The sequence below is a fragment of the Strix uralensis genome, chromosome 1 (assembly GCF_047716275.1).
Source record: "Strix uralensis isolate ZFMK-TIS-50842 chromosome 1, bStrUra1, whole genome shotgun sequence".
Taxonomy (NCBI): domain Eukaryota; kingdom Metazoa; phylum Chordata; class Aves; order Strigiformes; family Strigidae; genus Strix; species Strix uralensis.
This window is the reverse complement of record NC_133972.1, coordinates 119,143,288-119,162,421: the sequence shown is the minus strand read 5'-3', so window position 1 is coordinate 119,162,421 and position 19,134 is coordinate 119,143,288. Positions and strand designations below refer to the sequence as shown.

The following is a 19,134-nucleotide window of genomic DNA, read 5'->3' as shown; positions in this document are numbered from 1 at the left end:
CCTCAGCATTGTGGGAGTAGCTGTTTACTACCTGCCTCTCTGGAGCATGAGGCTGTATCCTGATCACAGAGCCAAGCTTGGTTTAGCTGCACCTTGACATCTCTCAGGGTGAAAGGGCAATGTCTATTTTGTTGCCGGTCAGAGTTCAAGAGGTGTTTGGATGTTGCTCTTGAAATTGATGGTTTAGTTTCAGGTAGTCCTGTGAGGAGCAGGAAGTTGGACCTGATTGTCCTTATGGGTCCTTTCCAACTCTAGAAATACCATGATTCAATGACTTTACTGCAAGACTGTGGACCCCACGTTACCGATTTGATGCCAGTGTTGAGGATGTCCTCCAGTGATGCTAAAGAGCCTTTCTATGTTGACTGAAATAATGAGGACCAGTCTGTGTTGTTAGCCTCTGTGGATGGTGGGAGAAGCGTAGAGCATCCCACAGACAATTTTGTGGCTGGCATCAGATATAACTCTGGGCGGTTTGTAACATGGGATCTACTTGGAGGTTTTTGTGAGCGTGCCGGGTGGTTCAGGAGCACTATGTGGTGCATGCACATTTTGCAGATGCTGGGTGAATGTGTGACTGTGTCACTCATGCCTCAGTCTGGACCATAATGTCCCTATCAGGGTTTGGAGTGAATTAGTAGAGGAGCTTCCAATTTTCTGCCGTCTGAAAGGAGTCTGGTTTTTATGTAACAGAGCTGGTCTGTGAACCAGCAGTCAGTAAAGACGAGGATTGTGCTTCAAAGCCTCGCTCCTAGCTCTGAACCAAAATGCTCATGTGGATAGGAAAATTTTAATAGAAGAAGCCTTGACTCTGACTTGTAAATTTAAGCTAAATTAACATGTTAATAAAAATACAGGCAAGCTCTGACAGTTTTAAATGTTATTGATATTAGTAATAATCTGTGTCAGATTTCTAGCAATATGGTACATCTAACTGATGTCTGAGTAATATGGATATCTGGCCACAGAAATAGAAAGATAACCTTTCTAGTGCACTTTCTCCTTGAGACCTGCCATCTGGACTGTTCACCCTTATTTGTAGGTGAACCCTTATAAGCTTGAATGGGGTACTGCAGTTTAGCAAATTACTATGCATCAGCTGGTATATAATCGACACCTGAGTCTGTAATGGATTCCATGTGCTCTCTTTGCCTCTGGAAATACAGGAATTTTTACATAATCTTTCTTTCACTGAGGAGTACAGTAAGCAATTTTCTTTGCATTTGCTGCATATAGTCTGAAATAATACCTGGTTAGGTATTGCAATTTAGCTGATGTGCCAAAATGTCTTATGCTATAGTAATATCTGTGGCGGTCCAAGGAATCAGTGTAAAATATTATAATTTCACTGGTGTCACTGTAGATAAGCTAATTTATTCTTGAGGAAGCTCTGTCTCCATTTTGACATCTTATGGTCAATCGTCTCCATTTTGGTTCCCTCTGTCCTCTCAGAAATCTTTGATGCCATTTCCTCACTTACCCGGTGACACTTGCAATTTCTCATTGTTTCTGAACTCTTTTCATCTGTATTCATGCTTTTCTTCTTCACAGTCTGTTTTGGGTGAAGGCAGGAAGTTAGTTGCAAGCAGCTGGGAGAAGGGCAGGAAGAGGAGGCCTTATATATGTGGACCTTGTGGGAATGTGCATCCAAATTAGGTGAGAGCTCAGATGACTGCATGTATGGTGGGAGAAGGCAGAGGACCCATCTGACAGGTGTCTAACACCAGGTCCATTTCCTAAGCTGCTGTTCATTTGATTCCAAAACTCCTCTTTTGGTGCAAATCCACGTAACCTCCAAAATGTACAAGCCTTCCTTCCAGGGATTTTCTGAGGCTGTCTGACCTTATCAAACAAAATTAAGACAAATCTAAGAAGATTTTTAAGGAATGATAGGGCCCTTTTTAACTTTCCATATATGAAGGTTGGTAGTTTCCCAGTGAGTAACCTTCAGGAGAAGACTCGTCATTAGTAGATGGAGGGACAAAGCAACGTAATTGTGTGATTTTCTTTGTTTTAAATCATATATCCATGTAGGCATCTGCGTGTTTGTGAATGCCTTATAATTCTGTTCCATTCGTAGGACACATACAAGGTTTCTAGCTGCAAATGAAACCAAAATGTACTACAGAACTCTGAAGACAAGTTACATATGATAACATTTCAGAGGTATAATATTTATACAGTGCAGGATGCTTAAAAACACAGTGGTGCTGGTCTGTTTTGCTGATGATTCATGAAAAACATAGACAAAATAACTCCCACTAATAGTAGCTGACTAGAAATGAGATTGTATAGTGTGGAGTGAATTTTAATCCGACTTCTAAAGATTTATTTGTTTAAACCACATATTATCAACACATATATACAAAGCATTCAAAAGATTTAATAATTAACAGTATTTTATTATTGTAGCACCAGTCATCCAAGCTTGTTAATACCTTTTATGTTGGGTTTCCATTTAGAATTTGACTCTTTAGAAGTACAGTCTGAGCAACAAAGTAATTAATTTCTTTTAGTGTACACTTTTCTTTTTACTAAGTAATTATTTGTGTAGGTTTCACCCCATATGAAAGCTGTACTACACATATAAATCACAATGATAACCTGCATGTAACAACACTAATTGTAGTTTAATTGCTGCTTATTTAAACTTAAATTGTCAAGTATTCTGGTGATTAAGGATATATTTAATTCCATAATTAATGGTCTTCCAAATGCTACTGCTTAACATCGGCCTGTGACTTTAGGGTATGTCTACATTGCAGTCCAGTTACTGATTACAGTATAGTTGCACTAACATAGGTTCAAGCTGCCAAACACCTTCGAAGGGTCAAAGATAATCAGCACAGCTTGTTCTTTTCTGCTGTGCCTCCTGGTCTCTAAGCTATTTGTTTCGAAGTAGCTGGGATATTTCTGCACCAGCTAGTCTTATTTCTGTATTATAAGATCCCTTCAGGAGTGCTCCCCTGAGGAGGCATTGACTTCCTCTTTTTATCGTTGGTCATGGGAGAAATTGTTTGCTTTACTGAGCTATTGTCTACTTGGTGCATCTTAAGCAAGAGCATCAAGGAGTTTATCATGCCATTAGAGACATCCTGCAAACAAAACAAGGCTTCGCATAATTACTAAGACCTTCACCTTTTCTCCTTACTTGAATAGAATTAAGATGTACACAGAAAAAGAGGATTAAATGCTATGTAAATTTCTGTGGGTAGTGGTGAGTTTGTTTTTAGATTCTTGGCGAGCAGTCTCAGTAGGTTGAGAGGCTCTAAAATTGATGCTTTGAGATACAAGTAAGTCCTGAAAAGGCTGCTCCTCTAGTGAGGAGAGGGTGGGAAGGTTTACTGGAGTTTGCTTTTATTTTCTTTAATGTTTTGATTTTTGTTTTTCGTCATTTGCATCTTTTAACAGGAGGAAAATCTGTTGCTTTCAGGGCTGTTTTCTTTGTGTTTGTTTTGTGTGTTTGGAGTCAGGGAGTAATTTTTTTTTTCTTTTTCATTAGGTTAGTTAGTGATTCTCAGAGCAGTTAGTAGTATTTTAAATATATTTTACGTTTTTGAAGTATTGCTGTTTTGGAACTTTACAATATGCAAAATGCCACTACTGGCTTGAGTCTGGTGAGTGGCTTGTGTTCCCTGGTCCTAACCCTGCAAGCAAGCAATTTGGCACAGCACTGTTGCAAGTTACACACCGCCCCCCTAGCAGTTTTTATATTTTGAATTATTTGCTCTGTTCTTTGCTGGGAGTCAGGCATGGCAGCAGTGAGCTGAAACAAATCTTGATTAAATAAAACAACAAACACTGCAGTTTTAAAACTCAGAAATGGAATTGAAAGGATTAAAAATAGCTTCCAGTGGAGTAACGCTACTCTCTATGGTACTGCATCTTCTTTAAACATAAATTCCTATGAAGCTGGAATGAGAAAATGGGATAAGACCCTGGTAGTAATTCCTGATCTTTTTTAGTAAGGACACAAAGGAGTTACATGGTATCACTTCACACTGAGATGAGATTTACCCTTTACCATTCTGACACTTTTCCCTGTAAATTAGGAGTTTAGGGAATAAGAAGCGGTAGATCCAACCTACCTTTTCAAATCTGGACTTAAGCTTTCATTTGTTTCATAACCTGCCTTGTACATGCTTTGCTTGGAGTTTGGCTCACACAATGTACTTAAGTCATCATCTAGGACAGAGAATTAAGCTTCTTGTGCAACAAAGGTCAGGCTCACATTCTCGTATGTTGTGTGTGTGTTGCATTCAACAGCACACATACGTTTCCTGAACTTTGCTTTGAACTCAAAAGAAACTTTGAAATGCATATTGCATTTTCAATCACAACCCTGTGTCAGGCATCTTAAATAGCTCTTCTTCATTGAATTGGGTGATTTTGGAATAGTTATTTTGAGAAAGATGCACCACGGCAAACCACATACCTGAATTTAAAAACCCCAGCAGTCTAAAAGTGGCCAAGAGTAAGCAGGCGTGCGCTTCTTGTCATGTACACAAGGCTCTGTTATTTTATTCCATCCCTTGTTGCTAAACCAAGAAAGCTTCTGGGCATTCAGTAGAGAAATGTAAGACAACAACTGGCTTAAAAACAAGAAGAGAAGAATAAGATTTAATAAGTCTTAATGTCAGGAGGTCAGTTTTCAGTGTTACTCACCCGTAAGATGTTTCTTTGGAGTCTCAGGTTGGCAGCAACCACGAAAATGTTGTTTAATGTGCTTGAGTGCATGTATGAGTGCCAAATAGTAGTTGTGTAGGAGTGAGAGGTGGGGAGGGAGATGGCATAAAGCAAATTCTCAGCCAGGGAGGCCTGACCACATTTTAGGCAGCACAAGTCAATAAGCTGTGACGGGTTTCTGTGGGGCCTGGGCAGGACCAGGTCAGGAACCTCTCTTCATGTGGCTTTGACGAGGCAGCAGTCGCTGTGATTATGCCATGGTGATAAAGCGGGTAGTCCTAGGATGAGTCAAAAGGGGGAGAAGGACTCAACCCACAGGAGTCCAAGACAATGCCAATTTTCTGGAGAGAAACTGCTCTCAACACTTTGTAAAATATAGTCAAAGAAAGGCACTCTGTGCGGTAAAGCATGGCAGGTGGAAAGGAGAGCCCAGCGTGTGCTGTGAGCAGTGTGTGATACATCACTGCCCACTTACTGGGGATACAGGGGAGCAGGATTGCAGCCTGACATTAAGTAGCTTTCTTAATACTCCTTTCTCTTCCTTGTTTTTGCAAAGTGCTATTTTTAAGTCGTGTGAAGTAGAGAGTGTTTATATTAGGTACAATCCACCTTTTGACTAAAAGCGTTGTAATTTTGCAACAACAAAGGCAGGAATTTACGGAGTGAGGTTGTGTGGCAACAAAAGCTGTTCATTTCTATTGTTCTTTGGAACAGACAAGTTATCTTGAGTTGCACATTTTCACCAGTAAGCATTTTTGTTGGTGAGCAGACCCCCTTTCTTTGTTCATATGTAGCAAGGGGAAGTGGCAGGAATGAAAAGCTAATTTTGCTCTTCACTGAAGCAGGGAGGATCAGGGACAGTGCAGTGCTAAGCCGCTTCCCTGGTTCCTGTTTGGCAGGCCTGCGAAGGGGAGAACGGTGTAAAACAGCTCTCAGGCCAACGTTTAGCAGAGTTTTTCCTGAGCAAATGAATTCAGTGTTTTAACCGGTTGTTTCCGGACTGATAAGGTGGTGGAATAATAGGCAAAAAATCCAAGGGCTGCCCAGTCTGATGTTGCTGGAGCATTGTCTCTGTTTTGACTGGGGTCTTTTATATTGACTGCAGGTGTTGCGTCAGCTGTGAGGAAAGGCGAAGTTTGGAGGCGGGTGTAAAAATGTTAACTTTCACAAGACAAGCAACTTTTCAGATATGAAATGATGGAAAAAAACTGCAAGTGAAATAAGTTTCTAGGTTTCATTTCTAGTGAAATCACTAGCAAAACTGATCCAGATTTGTGAATAGACTTGACATCCCTAATATAAGCTTTTCAATGAATAAATGAGCTACCAGAAATGTTTCTAGGTCCATTCCTGACGCACCCTCTTATATAGTGTGCAGCAACTTACTAGGACTTTCAGAAATGTGTCATGCGTAGGATCAAACTGGTTTTTTTAGTGTAAAAGGGAAAATGCTTAGTTAAGTAGATATTTTAGTGCATAATTTAAATAAAACAAAATACTGGATTTGGATATAGCAGTTGATAGTATTTCACAGTCTGTGAACAGAACAGCATTTATATTACTGTACTTGGAATAGGTATCATGTTCTTTTATATATGAAGTAAAAGACACATCAGCGATGTCCCTTTGATGGTGGTATGTCGCTACTGGCTGTAGTGTCTCTTTCCATTTACTAAAAATTGCATATTTTATGTCAGAAGGGACCAAAACTCACGATCATTAAAGTTGATATCAGCTTGGCTATTGCTTTTAATGGAAGCATGATTAAACTGACAATATTTCAATTTGTATTACTTTTCTTTGGAACATGCCCTCTTTAATGATAATAATTGTAATTTAATAGTATGTCCAACTGGCAGTTCCTTGATACATTGCCTGGCTTACTTTTGATAATGACAATTTTAGAATGCTGTCTAGAGATACGTCAGGATATTTTAGATCACTCATTGAGTCTTTCTCTGTTGTCATAAGCAGGTCCAATTCAGTTATTTCGAGGTTGTAGTTTCTGCCTGTGAACTGAAGGAATGGGTTTGTGTTTAAAATCTACAAGCTTTTTTTGTCTGCAAGTATATTACAATAATGAAATACTTAAAACCTCTTGAAGAGTCTGTAGCTAAGCTCCCTGCTTATGAATTAGTGAAACAAAATAATGAAATACCTTCTACTCAGGTATTGCATATGTTTTTGTTACTAGAGCTCAGGTATTTGGTTTTGCTGGAAGTTAGGTTATTCTTTAGAAAAGGCACTTTTATGTATTTTTTTTTAAAATAGTTAAATCCCCATTATCTGGAAGTAATATTTTCAGCAGAAAACTTGTGACTGGTTTGACTGCCTTCTTCAGAGGTGTGCATGTGCCAGTTCTTCCCAGGGTTTTCTAGAATTTAGCCTTATCTGAAAGTGAAGAACCTGAAAAAACCTCCTCTGCTTTGCAGTGATAGGATCATGGATCAGGTAGACCTTTCAGATGGCTTTGTGCAGATCTTTTCCTTACACTGAGTGCTCCAGAAGAGAGGGAGGTTGGTTTTATTTTTTTTTTTTTTTAAAAAAAAGTTGTATTTCAATAAAAACTAGGAAGTTAACTGGTTTTTTTTTTCTTCTTAACAGAGAAAACTCAAATCCTCTCTAGGGAATACAGGAGAGAAATCAGTAACTGTCCCCAGCCCTCTTTGTTTTTAGTCAGGACTGTTCCTCCACATTTAGATTCAGTTAACCCAAAGACTTTCTTAGTGGCAGCGTATTTCCCTGGGAAACTTTTCCACCATTTCTGAGACCTGGCTGTCTGCTCCCTGTTCTTCACCACCGTGTTGTAATGTCCCTGCATTAGCTGCAGGTTCCTGGGGCTATGCCATGGTTCTCATGCCCTACAGTCTTTCAGATCTTCTCCATTTTGAATAGGCTTGGTAGCTCTTCAGGAACTGGAGCAGTCTCCTCCTGCTTCCAAGGGCACCAGCATAACCATATTTTTCAGAGAGTGTAACACAAACTGAGAACATAACAGCTGTTTGTCACATTTGTTAATAGAGAAATGCTTGTTCTTTTTCCATAGTTCAGTGAGTGAAAACAGGAGCTGCATTCTGGGTCTTGCAGTGCTTTGCTGTTACTTTGGGCATACCACCTATCTGTATTTCCATTTCAAGGCTGTTAAGATAGGGGTAAGAATGATAATGGTTGGAAAAACTTTCAGGTCTTTGAATGCAATTTATACTTTCAGAGCTTCTACTTTTTTCTTCTTTAAGAATTTCTGCTTCCTAAGATAGTTCCTAAGACCGGTTCCACCAGATTTTCTTGTTTGTAGGACAGATGCCTTGAAATTTTGAATGGTCTTGCTCTGAATGCACTGCTGAATGCTGAGAGCCAAATCCATACCCTGTTCACTCTGCTGCTGTGGATCAGCAACGTCAACTTTAAGCGCCATCAGAGTGCCATCGGGCATTTAGAAGGCCACAGGCTGGGGCTTGTGACTGAGCAATCCTTTTCTTGCAGAACTTGTTTCTGCAAAATTTCTTTGGTGTCTTTTGGACTTTCCTCATTGCTGTCCTGTGTTTTCTTGTTGCTGCCTGGTCTACATTTTGTGTGGACGGGAGGCAGGACTAGAATTAAAAGTAGTTTTTTTCTTGTCAGCCATGTGGAGTTAAAGGCATATTTACAGCAACTTCACTCCAGTGAGATTGGGAGGGAGAAGTGGACAGAGTTCAGGAAGATAATATCTGGGAGACAAGAACAGGATCGGTGTCCATAGGTAGAGCAATGAGAAATACGGGAGAAGGCAGGGGCAAGAGATGGTGAAGAATTTGCTCACCTCAAGGTTTGTTTTAAAATCAGAATTGGTGGTCTGCCAGTGTTTATTCAGCATCAGGAAACTGTGATATAATATTATGGGGCTGTATGTTATCCTTGTGACACGTTTGCAGTCTGTATCATTCTCTTTCTGCTAAAATATTTGCAATAAAGGATATGGTACATAGTGTCCTTCTGCATCTGTTCCAAGGTCAAGTACAACATATGTGTGAAAAATAGTTTCTAAACTTTGTCTTCCTCAGTGTACTTCCTGAGACTAGTTGCAAGAGACAATTAATTTTCCAAGCAAAAGGGAAGTATTAAAAAAAAAATAAAATCACAACCTGGATTTGAGCATGAACTTCTTGAACATTGGTTTGGAAATATACCTGCTAACGTTACTGGCATATTTGCTTTTATTCCACATAAACATTCTTGGGATGTTCAAAACTAAGGCTGCCAAAGTTTAGAGAGGTTTACTTTTGAGTGTACTTAATTCAAATGACAAGAACGGTCCATTTATTTTGTGACCTATTTATAGCCATTAAACAAACCGTGACAAATGGATCTGCTTTACTTAATTCACTACATTTGGTGGAAGATTAAGAGCATGGAAAATGCATTCATGAAAATAGGTATGTTTGTGTCTGATACCGTGCAAATCTCTGTATACTGCAGAACTGTCATTTTTTAAATAAAACTAGGAGTTTACTCTGCAAGACAAAGAATTGAAAATAAAATATGAATCTTAATACTTAAGATGATTATTAGGTAACTACTTTGGTGGACCAAATATTGGGGAGATTTGGTTATTTCTTATTGTGAGCTATATGTGATTGCACTTGTAAATCTCCATAATTGAAAAAATGTGATTTATGTTCTTGTTAATTTTAATGGTAAGAACAACACATTTTGAGGTTTTTGTTTTCAGGGTGTTCTCAACATGTTAAAAAGAGTTGATGTATTTTTCCGTAAGAGAGTATTTTCATATTCCCTGTGTTACACAAGCTGCTAACTGAAATTCTCTTTTTGCTTCTCAGGTTGTTTTTGAAGTGGTCACTTCAGGTCATCCAGGATATGTGGCTATTGATGAAGTGAAAGTTTTAGGACATCCATGTAGTAAGTACCTATCCACTATTTTAAAGCCAGTCCCCTAAAATGAATGTGCCACTATGCTTCAATAAATGTGGAGCGAAAGATAAGGAAAATGTCAAAAAACAATGTCACTGCTATAAATATAGGCTGAGTATGTACAAAGTGTTGCTAGCATTTGAGCACTGCACCTTATTGGCTTTAAAGGCATCTCTTATATGCACCTTGTGTACAGCGCTTGGCATGAGCCCCAGACTCTAACTGGGCCATCTAATGACTCCTTCAGAACAAAAGTCATCAAGATTTGTTGACCAGTTTTCTGTCTACATCAAAAATTCAGAGCAGCCACGAGTCAAGACATTAGTGAGAGCAGATGAACAACACAAGAGCTGAATACATATGATTATTTTTTCCAAGGCTTAAAAGGAAGAAAACTCAGCTGGCTGAGGGCTGAGGCTTTGCTAAGCAAGGTTACTTAGGGTACTTCCCAAGATTCATGGCTCAATTTCTGCACCATTTTACTTCCTTATGCTTCAGATATGTTTCCTTATCCCATTATTAAGTAAATACTTAACTATCCTAAGTTCTTTTAAAACTGATGTCAAAGCAAATCTTGTAAATTAAAGCTTTATTATAGTAATACAGATATAACTGAACAGACTACTTAAGTAAACGATTATTTCTCATATTTGCTGTTTGTTAAATAAGGTGTTTTAAGATCATACATGGAATTGTAGGTTTTAGTCTTACTGACCAAATGAGTGAGTGGGGAAAGAGACACCAACTTCTGCGTAATTGTTCACATTCCTCTTATACTGTATTGTGCTTTATGCATTTTTTGTGGCCTGTAAGAAAGTGATGCGATTTAAAATAAAAAGTGGTTTATTGGTTAGTACCAGAGCACCTCATAAAAATGGTTTTAGTGTTAGTGGCAAGAAGACACAGGCATTTCTTTAAATACAGAGATAGTTATGCAGAATCAGCAGCTGTTATTTCTGAATCACTTAGTTCTAATAAACACAGCAGGCTCTCATGTTGTTAGTGTTTGTGCTTCAGCATTTTAAATTTATATCTTTGGTTCAGGTAGGCTAAGTCTAAAGCAGCATTTTATCAGCTTAATAATTTTTCTTATACAGATTCTGAGAGGTTTGATCTGTGCATTTGTACCAATCAATTCTCAAACCTGCAAGTAGCTCTTGTTAATGTGGAGACTGAGTTACACCCCATAGCATCTAGAGTGGTGGCTTTAATGAAAAGTTCTTTGATGATGTTATTAAAATGTTAGAAATTAAGACCTCAAACCAGTTACATTGTCTACAAGAAAATTGAAAAAGTGTGAAAATTGGAATAGAACTACTGTGTGTCTAAAGTTTTGCAAGAATCATACTGCTATTCTTTCTGTATATTGCCAGAAAAAACACTTTTGGAATTATTAACTCTTTAAACAAAGATTGAGATGGGAAGAATATTTACTAGGAGTTGTCTGAGTAGTACAGACAAAGACCAAGCAGAAGGCGAGTTGTAAGCACATAGAACTGAAAAGGATGGATTACAGTGGGTGGGTGGGTGATTGGGGCTTTTTGTGTGTGTGTGTGTGTGTGTTTGTTTATTTTTAAAACCTAAAGCCCCTTTTCGCTTAGGCTGTACCTGGTAATTCAGAAAGACTAGTTTTCCAGAGTTTAAGACCACCGAGAAAAAAAATGAGTAGGGTAAAAACAGATGTTAAAAAAAAAAAAAAAGTGGCTGAGAAATGGGGAACGTACTGAAGAATTTTACTGGATAGTCAGACATTAATAGTTTCGTAGGCAAACAAGAGGATGACTGTCCTAATTGGAAAGTGATTAAGAAAAAAAAAACAGTACCTCTAATACATTTGCTATAAAGACAGTTATCATGAAAAGATTTCCTTCCATAGTCAGATAGTAATTTGGGCTGTTTTATTCCATCTCCTCCTTGTTTTACTGCCTTGCACTGGATATTAAGCAACTTCTTCTTGAATTCTGGTAGCTGATTATTTATAAATGCCTTAAAATTGCAATTTCTCCTGGTGATAAGGTCTTTTAAGAAAATGTCATCAACACTTTAAATGGTTGGGATGCTCTGCTAGAAAAATGTATGTTTAGTTTGCCAGTTTATTGCTAGTACTAACATTTCCATGTCTGAAAGAGCCTGGCTTATCTGCTAGTATGGACTGCAAAAAGTCCCCTTGCCTGCAGTATCATTTGAATGGCAAATGCTGCCTTTTCAGGGATAAGTTTCTGCATCAAATTTCTGTGTTTTTCTCAGTCATGTGGTTGACCCTTTCCAGTAAAACAAAAATACACATGCTGTCTTTCTTCCTTCAGTGGACATAGTTCTTGTTTGAGTATCTATTTTATTATGTTATTTGTAGCTGTATTGCTATAATTTTTACGGGGACTGTTTACTCTTTCTAAATGAAAAATAAGTATTGGTATGGAGAATGCATTGTGTTTTGGTATTTGGTGCAGTGTTGTTGAAAAGAATGTGTTTAAATAATATAGCTGTAGTTGTATGGGGAGTGTTATGTTTGTATTTTAGCTGTTTGTGGTGCATTTCTAAAACCTGTCCTCTATAGACACTGTACCTGGTTAAAAAGAAAAACCTGTTTCCCTGACAACATCACTCAACTTCTTACTGTTTTGTCTAGTTGGTAGTGTAAGTATTGAATAGGTTTTTGTTCAAAACATAATTAGTTTCTAATATGATCTTTACTAATAGAGTGTTACTGCAAGAGGGACGCTGAGCTAAGATAATTTACATGGCAGGAACAATTGAGTAGCACCCTTCTCTTCTGCTCTTTCCCAGGTACAGAAGTAAACCAACCTAAAATCTAATGTGTATTCAGTGATTTGAACCTTTTAAAGCAGGGCTATATCATTTGCTCAGTGTATTATTCATAGCTAGAATTTCTGCGTTGCATAACTTCAACACTTTATCTTTCAACAGCAAAAACTCCCCATTTCTTGCGTCTTCAGAGCGTGGAAGTCAATGCAGGACAATTTGCTACTTTTCAATGCACTGCCAATGGTGGAACAGACTCGGGTGACAGACTCTGGTTACAGGTAATTTCTTCCGTAATGCACTGAGATCTGAGGGGAGAGGAGTTCATCACTCTGAAAGGAATGTAAAACATGAAAAATGATAGGGCTGTCCTTTTCATCAATACTAGATTTTATAACGCCTTTGAACTGCTGCATAGTAGGTGTTCTGTTGTAGAAAATGATACTGGAAGATTTTCCTCCCTTGTTTCAATGGGATGCTTTATTAAAAATAAAGGTAATGTTTTTGTTACATCTGGCGATCTTGAGTAAGTGCTAAAATCCCAAGGAACAGCACGTGACTTTCTCATAATGTCTGTGCTGGCTAACTGCAACATTACCCATAAAGATTTTCTTGGCTTGCTTTAATCTCTGTTTAGTATTTTCAGCTAAAATTGCATTCTTACTTTTTCAGTCTGGAGAAGACCAGTATGACAGTACAATCTGACCTTCTGTATTATAGAGCCAAAGAATCTTACATTCATCGACTCCATAATGTTTTACTTTTTCAGTAACGTTGCTGCTAGATAGGTGTCAGATCTTCATTTAAAGGCTGTCTCCAACTCATTTTCTTTCAGTAAAGGCAGTGTCCCCTTACCCATATGTGTAACCTTGTATCAAAAACATGAATCTTGATCTCTTTTAGCAATAGGGGTGCAAGTTTAATTGTTGTCTTGCTGCAATCATTCCAGAGTTGTCTGTTCTCTGCAGCAAACAATACCCTGTATTTGGACTTAGCATTAGGGATATACCAACTTCCAGATCCCTATGCATTCCATAAGGGAAAAACAACATGCTAGAATTGGGACATTGACCACGAGAAGGAAATAAGGATGCCTAAAACAATGCCTAAGGAGATCAGTCAGATGAAACTGCAGTATGTGGAGAAGGAGGAATATGAGAAATTGAAACAATAGTAATAGGTGGGACTTAGAGATGAAATTCTTTATTTTTGTTGTTTAAACAATTTCAGGCTTTTACTATAGTTTTCCTTTCACATTGCACTTGGTGCAAAATTTCGTCAAGCATTTTGGAAATGATTCATTTAAGTGTGACAGCTTAAACAGCTGCATAGTTATAAGAAAAATAGCGCACAAACAAGTAAGTAAAACCACTTGAAAAGCAAAGACTCATATTTATCTGTATATGAATGATGAACTCTAATGTCTATCCAGAAAGAGCCTGATCAAATACAATAGAAGGCAATGGAAATCTCCTTTGTTTTTATTTGGGTTTGCATGGGTATTTTCAACCTCTGTGCTGATATAAGGCTGATATTTCTCCAACACGCCAGCCCTTTAAAGCTAGTATTACAGTGTTGAATTGGTAGAATTAGACTTCTGTCTTTCCTAAGCCACTGAGATTTTTTGAAAGAATGATTTTTCCAGTCATGAAAAGAGTTTAACATGTATGGGAAAATAGTGGGTTGCTATTTCATCAATGATCACCTTTCTAGAACCTTTAAACTTTTGCATAATGCTCTTTTGTATAATTGAAGGTAGAATTCAATATAGGGAAAATCTGTTTCCATTCAGTTTTTCCACAGGTTTCAGGACAGTATAATTTCAGCTTTCATTTTTTTGCACGGAATTTAGGACACACAAATACTTTTCAAGGCTGAAATGTAATTTCTTTATTTTAGAAATTAAATATCCTTCTTGATTTTATGTCATATAAAAATCATTCTTTTTAACAGCAGTAGCGATTCCAGAATATCTTTGCTGAGCTTAGTTAAGTGATTCCTTGTTTATACACGATTGAGGTTTTTTTTTTTTTCTCTCTATTGAAGGATATGACAGTAGTGACAGATTGACTTTTTGAGGAATTTTATCTTCCAGCAGGGCTACTGTTTATTTATCCTGCCCATGCAACTACAGGTCCCTCTGGTAATCAGTCCAAGGTTGTGCAAGTGTGCCTTTGTGTAAGAACATTTTAAAAGTTGACAGGATCTCCTGGATAACTTGGATTTATTTTTGTACTTGTTTGCCAGTTTCCACAGATGTCTGCTGCAACTTACAGTAAGACTGATCAGACAGCTCCATGTGTGGGATGCTGCAAATCAAGGCTATGAGATACGGTTCCCAAAGGGATTAGCTGTATTTTAGTGTGCTAGGTCACTAGCGGGTAACAGATCCCCAGAACTTGCAGTTCGCCATCAATCAACTGAGACCATCTGGTTTCATGGTGTGATATTGAGGAATTTTGTATACGCCTGCTTATAACATCTCATGACACTGCCACAGGACCATGAGTACAATGTAGCTATCTGTAATAGCCGTCAGAAAACATGGTATAGTCTGTGTCGTAGGACTAGTTAAATGGCCATTAAAGATCCTTTCGTTCCCAGTAACAGTAGAAACAATATTCAACAACAAAACATCTTAATAAAAAACATTATTAGGTACACTAGAGCCAGAGAGCACCATTCTCTGCAGACATTTGTGCTAGCACTCAGGTAATAGGAATTCAGGTTTTAGAGGTACTACAAACGAGTTGCGCAATCTCTCCAGTATGCCTAGTTTGTCCACCAGTAATATTAAGCCCTTTCTACCATCCTTTTCATGGTTTGTTTCCTTACATTTACAAAACCTTAAGGGCAAACCATAGTAAGTGATATGATATATCAGGAGGCCTGATCTGTTTGGATTTGACAATTCCAAAATGTTGTGAGATAATTTACTTCCAAATGATTTCCAGTACCTGTCATTTTTTTTCAGATTCACATTGTTAATCTGAAGTACAGTAAATTGCCAGGGTGAAATCAAACCCACTGAATTCAGTGACATTTCTGACTGTTTCCAGTAGTGACAGGATTTTACTCCTGTACTTCTATCTCTTTTATGTAGTACCTCTCAGCCTGTATGCAGCAGAAGACTTCGAGTTGAATAGTACACATTTTTCTGGTGAACAAATACTTTACTCTTTACAGTCTGTTAGACTGTGAGGAATATGTGTTCGTTAAAACAAATGAATGACTGTAACTTGGCTGGTTGTTTTAGTCTCCCTGTCTTTGCAGAGTAGTTGTTGGCAACAGCATGGATGTTCTTAGTTTAATAATGCCCAGGCCTTGAAGCAGTCCTAAGGGAAATCCATAGATCATATTTTATTTCCCTCTCTTTTTTTATCTTTTCAAGCCTATTCTACTCTTATTACCTATGGAATGTGGAGCCTATTAATTTACAGAGTATTATGAAAGTTTTTGCAGTTGAAAGGGTGATGGGGGAACCACAATTCATAGCTAAGATGCCCAAATTAGACCACTGAGCCATGAAATTTGTTTCATGATTCTGTGATCAGTATTTACTCCTTCAGGAAATGGAAGACAGAAAGCTATTTACCTATTCCATAGTGGAGTGGTTTGCAAGAAAAACATTTTTCCTGCTATGCAGCCATGCACTCTAGTGCATGAGCTGTGATTGCAAGCTTGTCAGATAATTTGACAACAAATTGTGGGTGTTTTCAGTGACATCATTTCAAGTTAAAGTCAGACGAAAGGACTCAGGAACACAACACAGCATCACACAAGTTTGTTTTTGTTGTTGTAACTAGTGTCCAATTAATAAGGTCACTGGCTAGGTTGTATGTTTATGAATTCACGTCCCCATTAGCTTATGTTCTAAACATAAACGTACCTTAAAAATAAATCTGATGACACTAATGAATGAACGTTTATAATTAACAGATGTATCCCATCTGCTTACATTTTCTTTATCACATCTGCGGACAACAGAGGTTATTGTCAATATGGGATGACTCTTTCTATTCCATTGAATGATTGAGCAGAAAGGCCATTCCTGTGCTCTTTTGTGTGCTCCTACAGTAAGGGCTGTGGCAACTGCTGTAATATTTTTTTAAACAAATTCCTCTTTGAAACTACAAGTTCCAGAAGTTGACACCAAAAATAAGATAAAGTGCTGGGCACTAAAGGAACTGGTAATCCCAAGGAGTGGAAATACACTTTAGAAAAAAAAAATTAAAAATTGTAGGTGGGAGCCAAAGTTAGAATTTGGAAAGAAATTAACATGTGGAACACAGAACAATTAATAGTCAAGTGAAAGCAGTGGAGACAATGTCTTCTGGAAACCTTGTGCTAGTCTTAGTATTTAGTAAATTGGCACAAGAAACACCGATCTGTATTATAGGAGGAAGAGGGTAGAATTCTTTTTCGGAAGTAACCTTCTTTTGGTGCAACCTAGAATATTGAAAAAGCAAACATTTTGCTTTCCACCAACCTCTTTGAGCCAGGAATCTAAACTGTAGCTTGCAAATGAGAATGAATTTTAGAAAAATAATGATTTACTTAAAACCAGGTAAATTTCTTCCACTGCAAGTCCAAGATATACACATACATAAATTGTCTTCTCTGCAAGTGTGTGAAGTTTGAACTGTCATATATTGAATATTTACATATTCAATAGTAAGTAAAATTAATTTATTATCAAGTGAAAACTGCTTAAATATTAAAATATTAATATTAAATATTAAATATTAAAATAAATGTTTCCAAGGCAGTACTTGGGAAAAGTTGTACCTCTTCAGCCTTAAAAGTTTGAACCTCTTGAGCCTACCTTTTTAAGCTACATACTAACATCTTTTTTTCTCTTCAGAATCCCTATCTCGTTCAGTACAGAGGATGTATTCAGTTGAAGAATAGCTCCTTAATATCTGGGTTCCTTCACACAAGGAAGGATGTAGGGTGTCACTTTGCTTACTAAACACTATACAAATCAATTCTGAAAACAGGTTATTCATTTTCTAATGGAATCTTTTCGACTAATCTTAATGCTTCACAATATTAAGTTGTTTCTGTGGGATGGATTGATATGATCTTCATTTTATAGTTGAGGAACATAGGTACTGAGAAACAAAAGCAAAATATATCCCTTCCTTTTGGAAACAGTCTCTGAGACATCTGGACCTGATTCTCTGCATGTAAGGCACTGAGCACTGAGCTCAGTGTCCACTGATGGTAGTTGCAATAGTGAGTGGCCAGTACTTTGGGGAGTTGACCTCAAAGACAAAAATTAGGTATCTAGAATATCAGTATGCAGTTAGAAGAGTCCTGGGAAAAGTTTAAGTGACATGCCATAAAGTCTCGGTGACAAAGGCGTGTCTGTTAAGTCATGGACTCATAAAGATTCTGCAACTGGCTTGTTTGTTCCTTAACTTCTCAGGCCTGCCTCCATCCATCTTCCCACCCCCGTCTGCTGCTGCTTCTAATTTGCAGCTGGTTCATTCAGTTCCCTCTGTGCTACTTGTTCTTAGAATGATCTAGAGTGTGACTTCAGGGAAGTTACTGTTCCAGTGATACCCAGGTATCATGAAATTCCATTTTTGTATCAAATCCAATCGTTTGGTACTAATTTCTAAAGATTTGTTGTAGCATAACTAAACATGTGGCGATTGCATTTTTCAGAGACTTGTACCTTCACTCAGTGTGGGTAGCCTTTCTTGAGAGAGGTTCCTCAAACACTGGAAAGCTACAGTTGATGAGAAAGGTCGACACTTCACTGAAGTGATGTATTTTTCCTAGCCTCATTCTAAAACGTGGCTGAAATTCAAATAATTATTTAAAAATGTAATTATTGGACACATAACTTTTATTGCAGTAATACAGAGTATTACTAAAACTTTGTTGAAGGTAAGCAAGTAACAATAGGATCTCATGATATGTCTGACAGCTGTAGTAAACCTCGTCATCAGACTTGCCAATAGCAAAAGACTAATGGGTATTGTCTGATAGAAGGGGAGAGCGTGAAATCTTTCATACCTGTGGTTTATGCATGCAGAACCCATGCTACCTCTGTTGCAGTCAAGTAACAAAGAACAGTATCACTCTAATGGCCAGCCTTCTCTACCCTATGTAAACAGTTTATTACCTGTTAATAAGGGATTTGGCTTTTCTTCCTGTCTTTCCTGAAAGCTGTCTTATGCCTTATTCAGTGTATCTTTTTTTGTATCTTCAGTAATCTTTTGCTGAAGGTATGAAGAGTATGAAAGATTTTCTTTCTCTACATACACAACTGCAAACCCTGTATGCATTATTTATTATTTATTCAAAGGAAGAGATATAATCCTGTGTCAGAGGCAGTTCTGGAAAGCAAATTGTTTTCCTTTGGAATACACACACATACACACACACACAAATGAGAGGTAGCAAAAAAATCCTTGTGAGAATGTAGAACCAGTGCAATGACTCCTGGCAAATTATGAAAATAAACTATATTTATAGGATATACAAAATAGTTTGTGTGCGTGTGTGCATATGCTTGTTTATGTAAATCACATAAAATATACGAGAAGGTGACCTGAAGTCCTAGAGTTTCATAAGAATTTTTTGTTATGCTGTAAACTCTCTGAGGCTTTCACGTAATTATCATTTTCATTGCTAAGTCTGGAAGCACTTGAGGAAAAAATGTTTCAGCCATTTTTGAGTACTAAAATAATGAAGCAGTATTTTACCTGTTAAAGTTAAATCATATACATATGTAACAACTTAGTAACACAAACGAGTGAAGCT

At 37.6% G+C, this 19,134-nt stretch overlaps 1 protein-coding gene across 6 annotated transcripts in view; it reads left to right on the top strand.

Moving 5' to 3' along the window:
• Positions 1-19,134, top strand: part of PTPRM (protein tyrosine phosphatase receptor type M) — a 506,311-nt gene that overhangs the window by 160,694 nt on the left and 326,483 nt on the right. For all 6 annotated transcript variants that reach the window (XM_074878569.1, XM_074878552.1, XM_074878543.1 and 3 more), the window contains exons 4-5: positions 9,504-9,582; positions 12,523-12,638. In XM_074878569.1, coding sequence (XP_074734670.1) covers positions 9,504-9,582; positions 12,523-12,638 — 195 coding nt within the window. The remainder of the gene's footprint in view (positions 1-9,503; positions 9,583-12,522; positions 12,639-19,134) is intronic.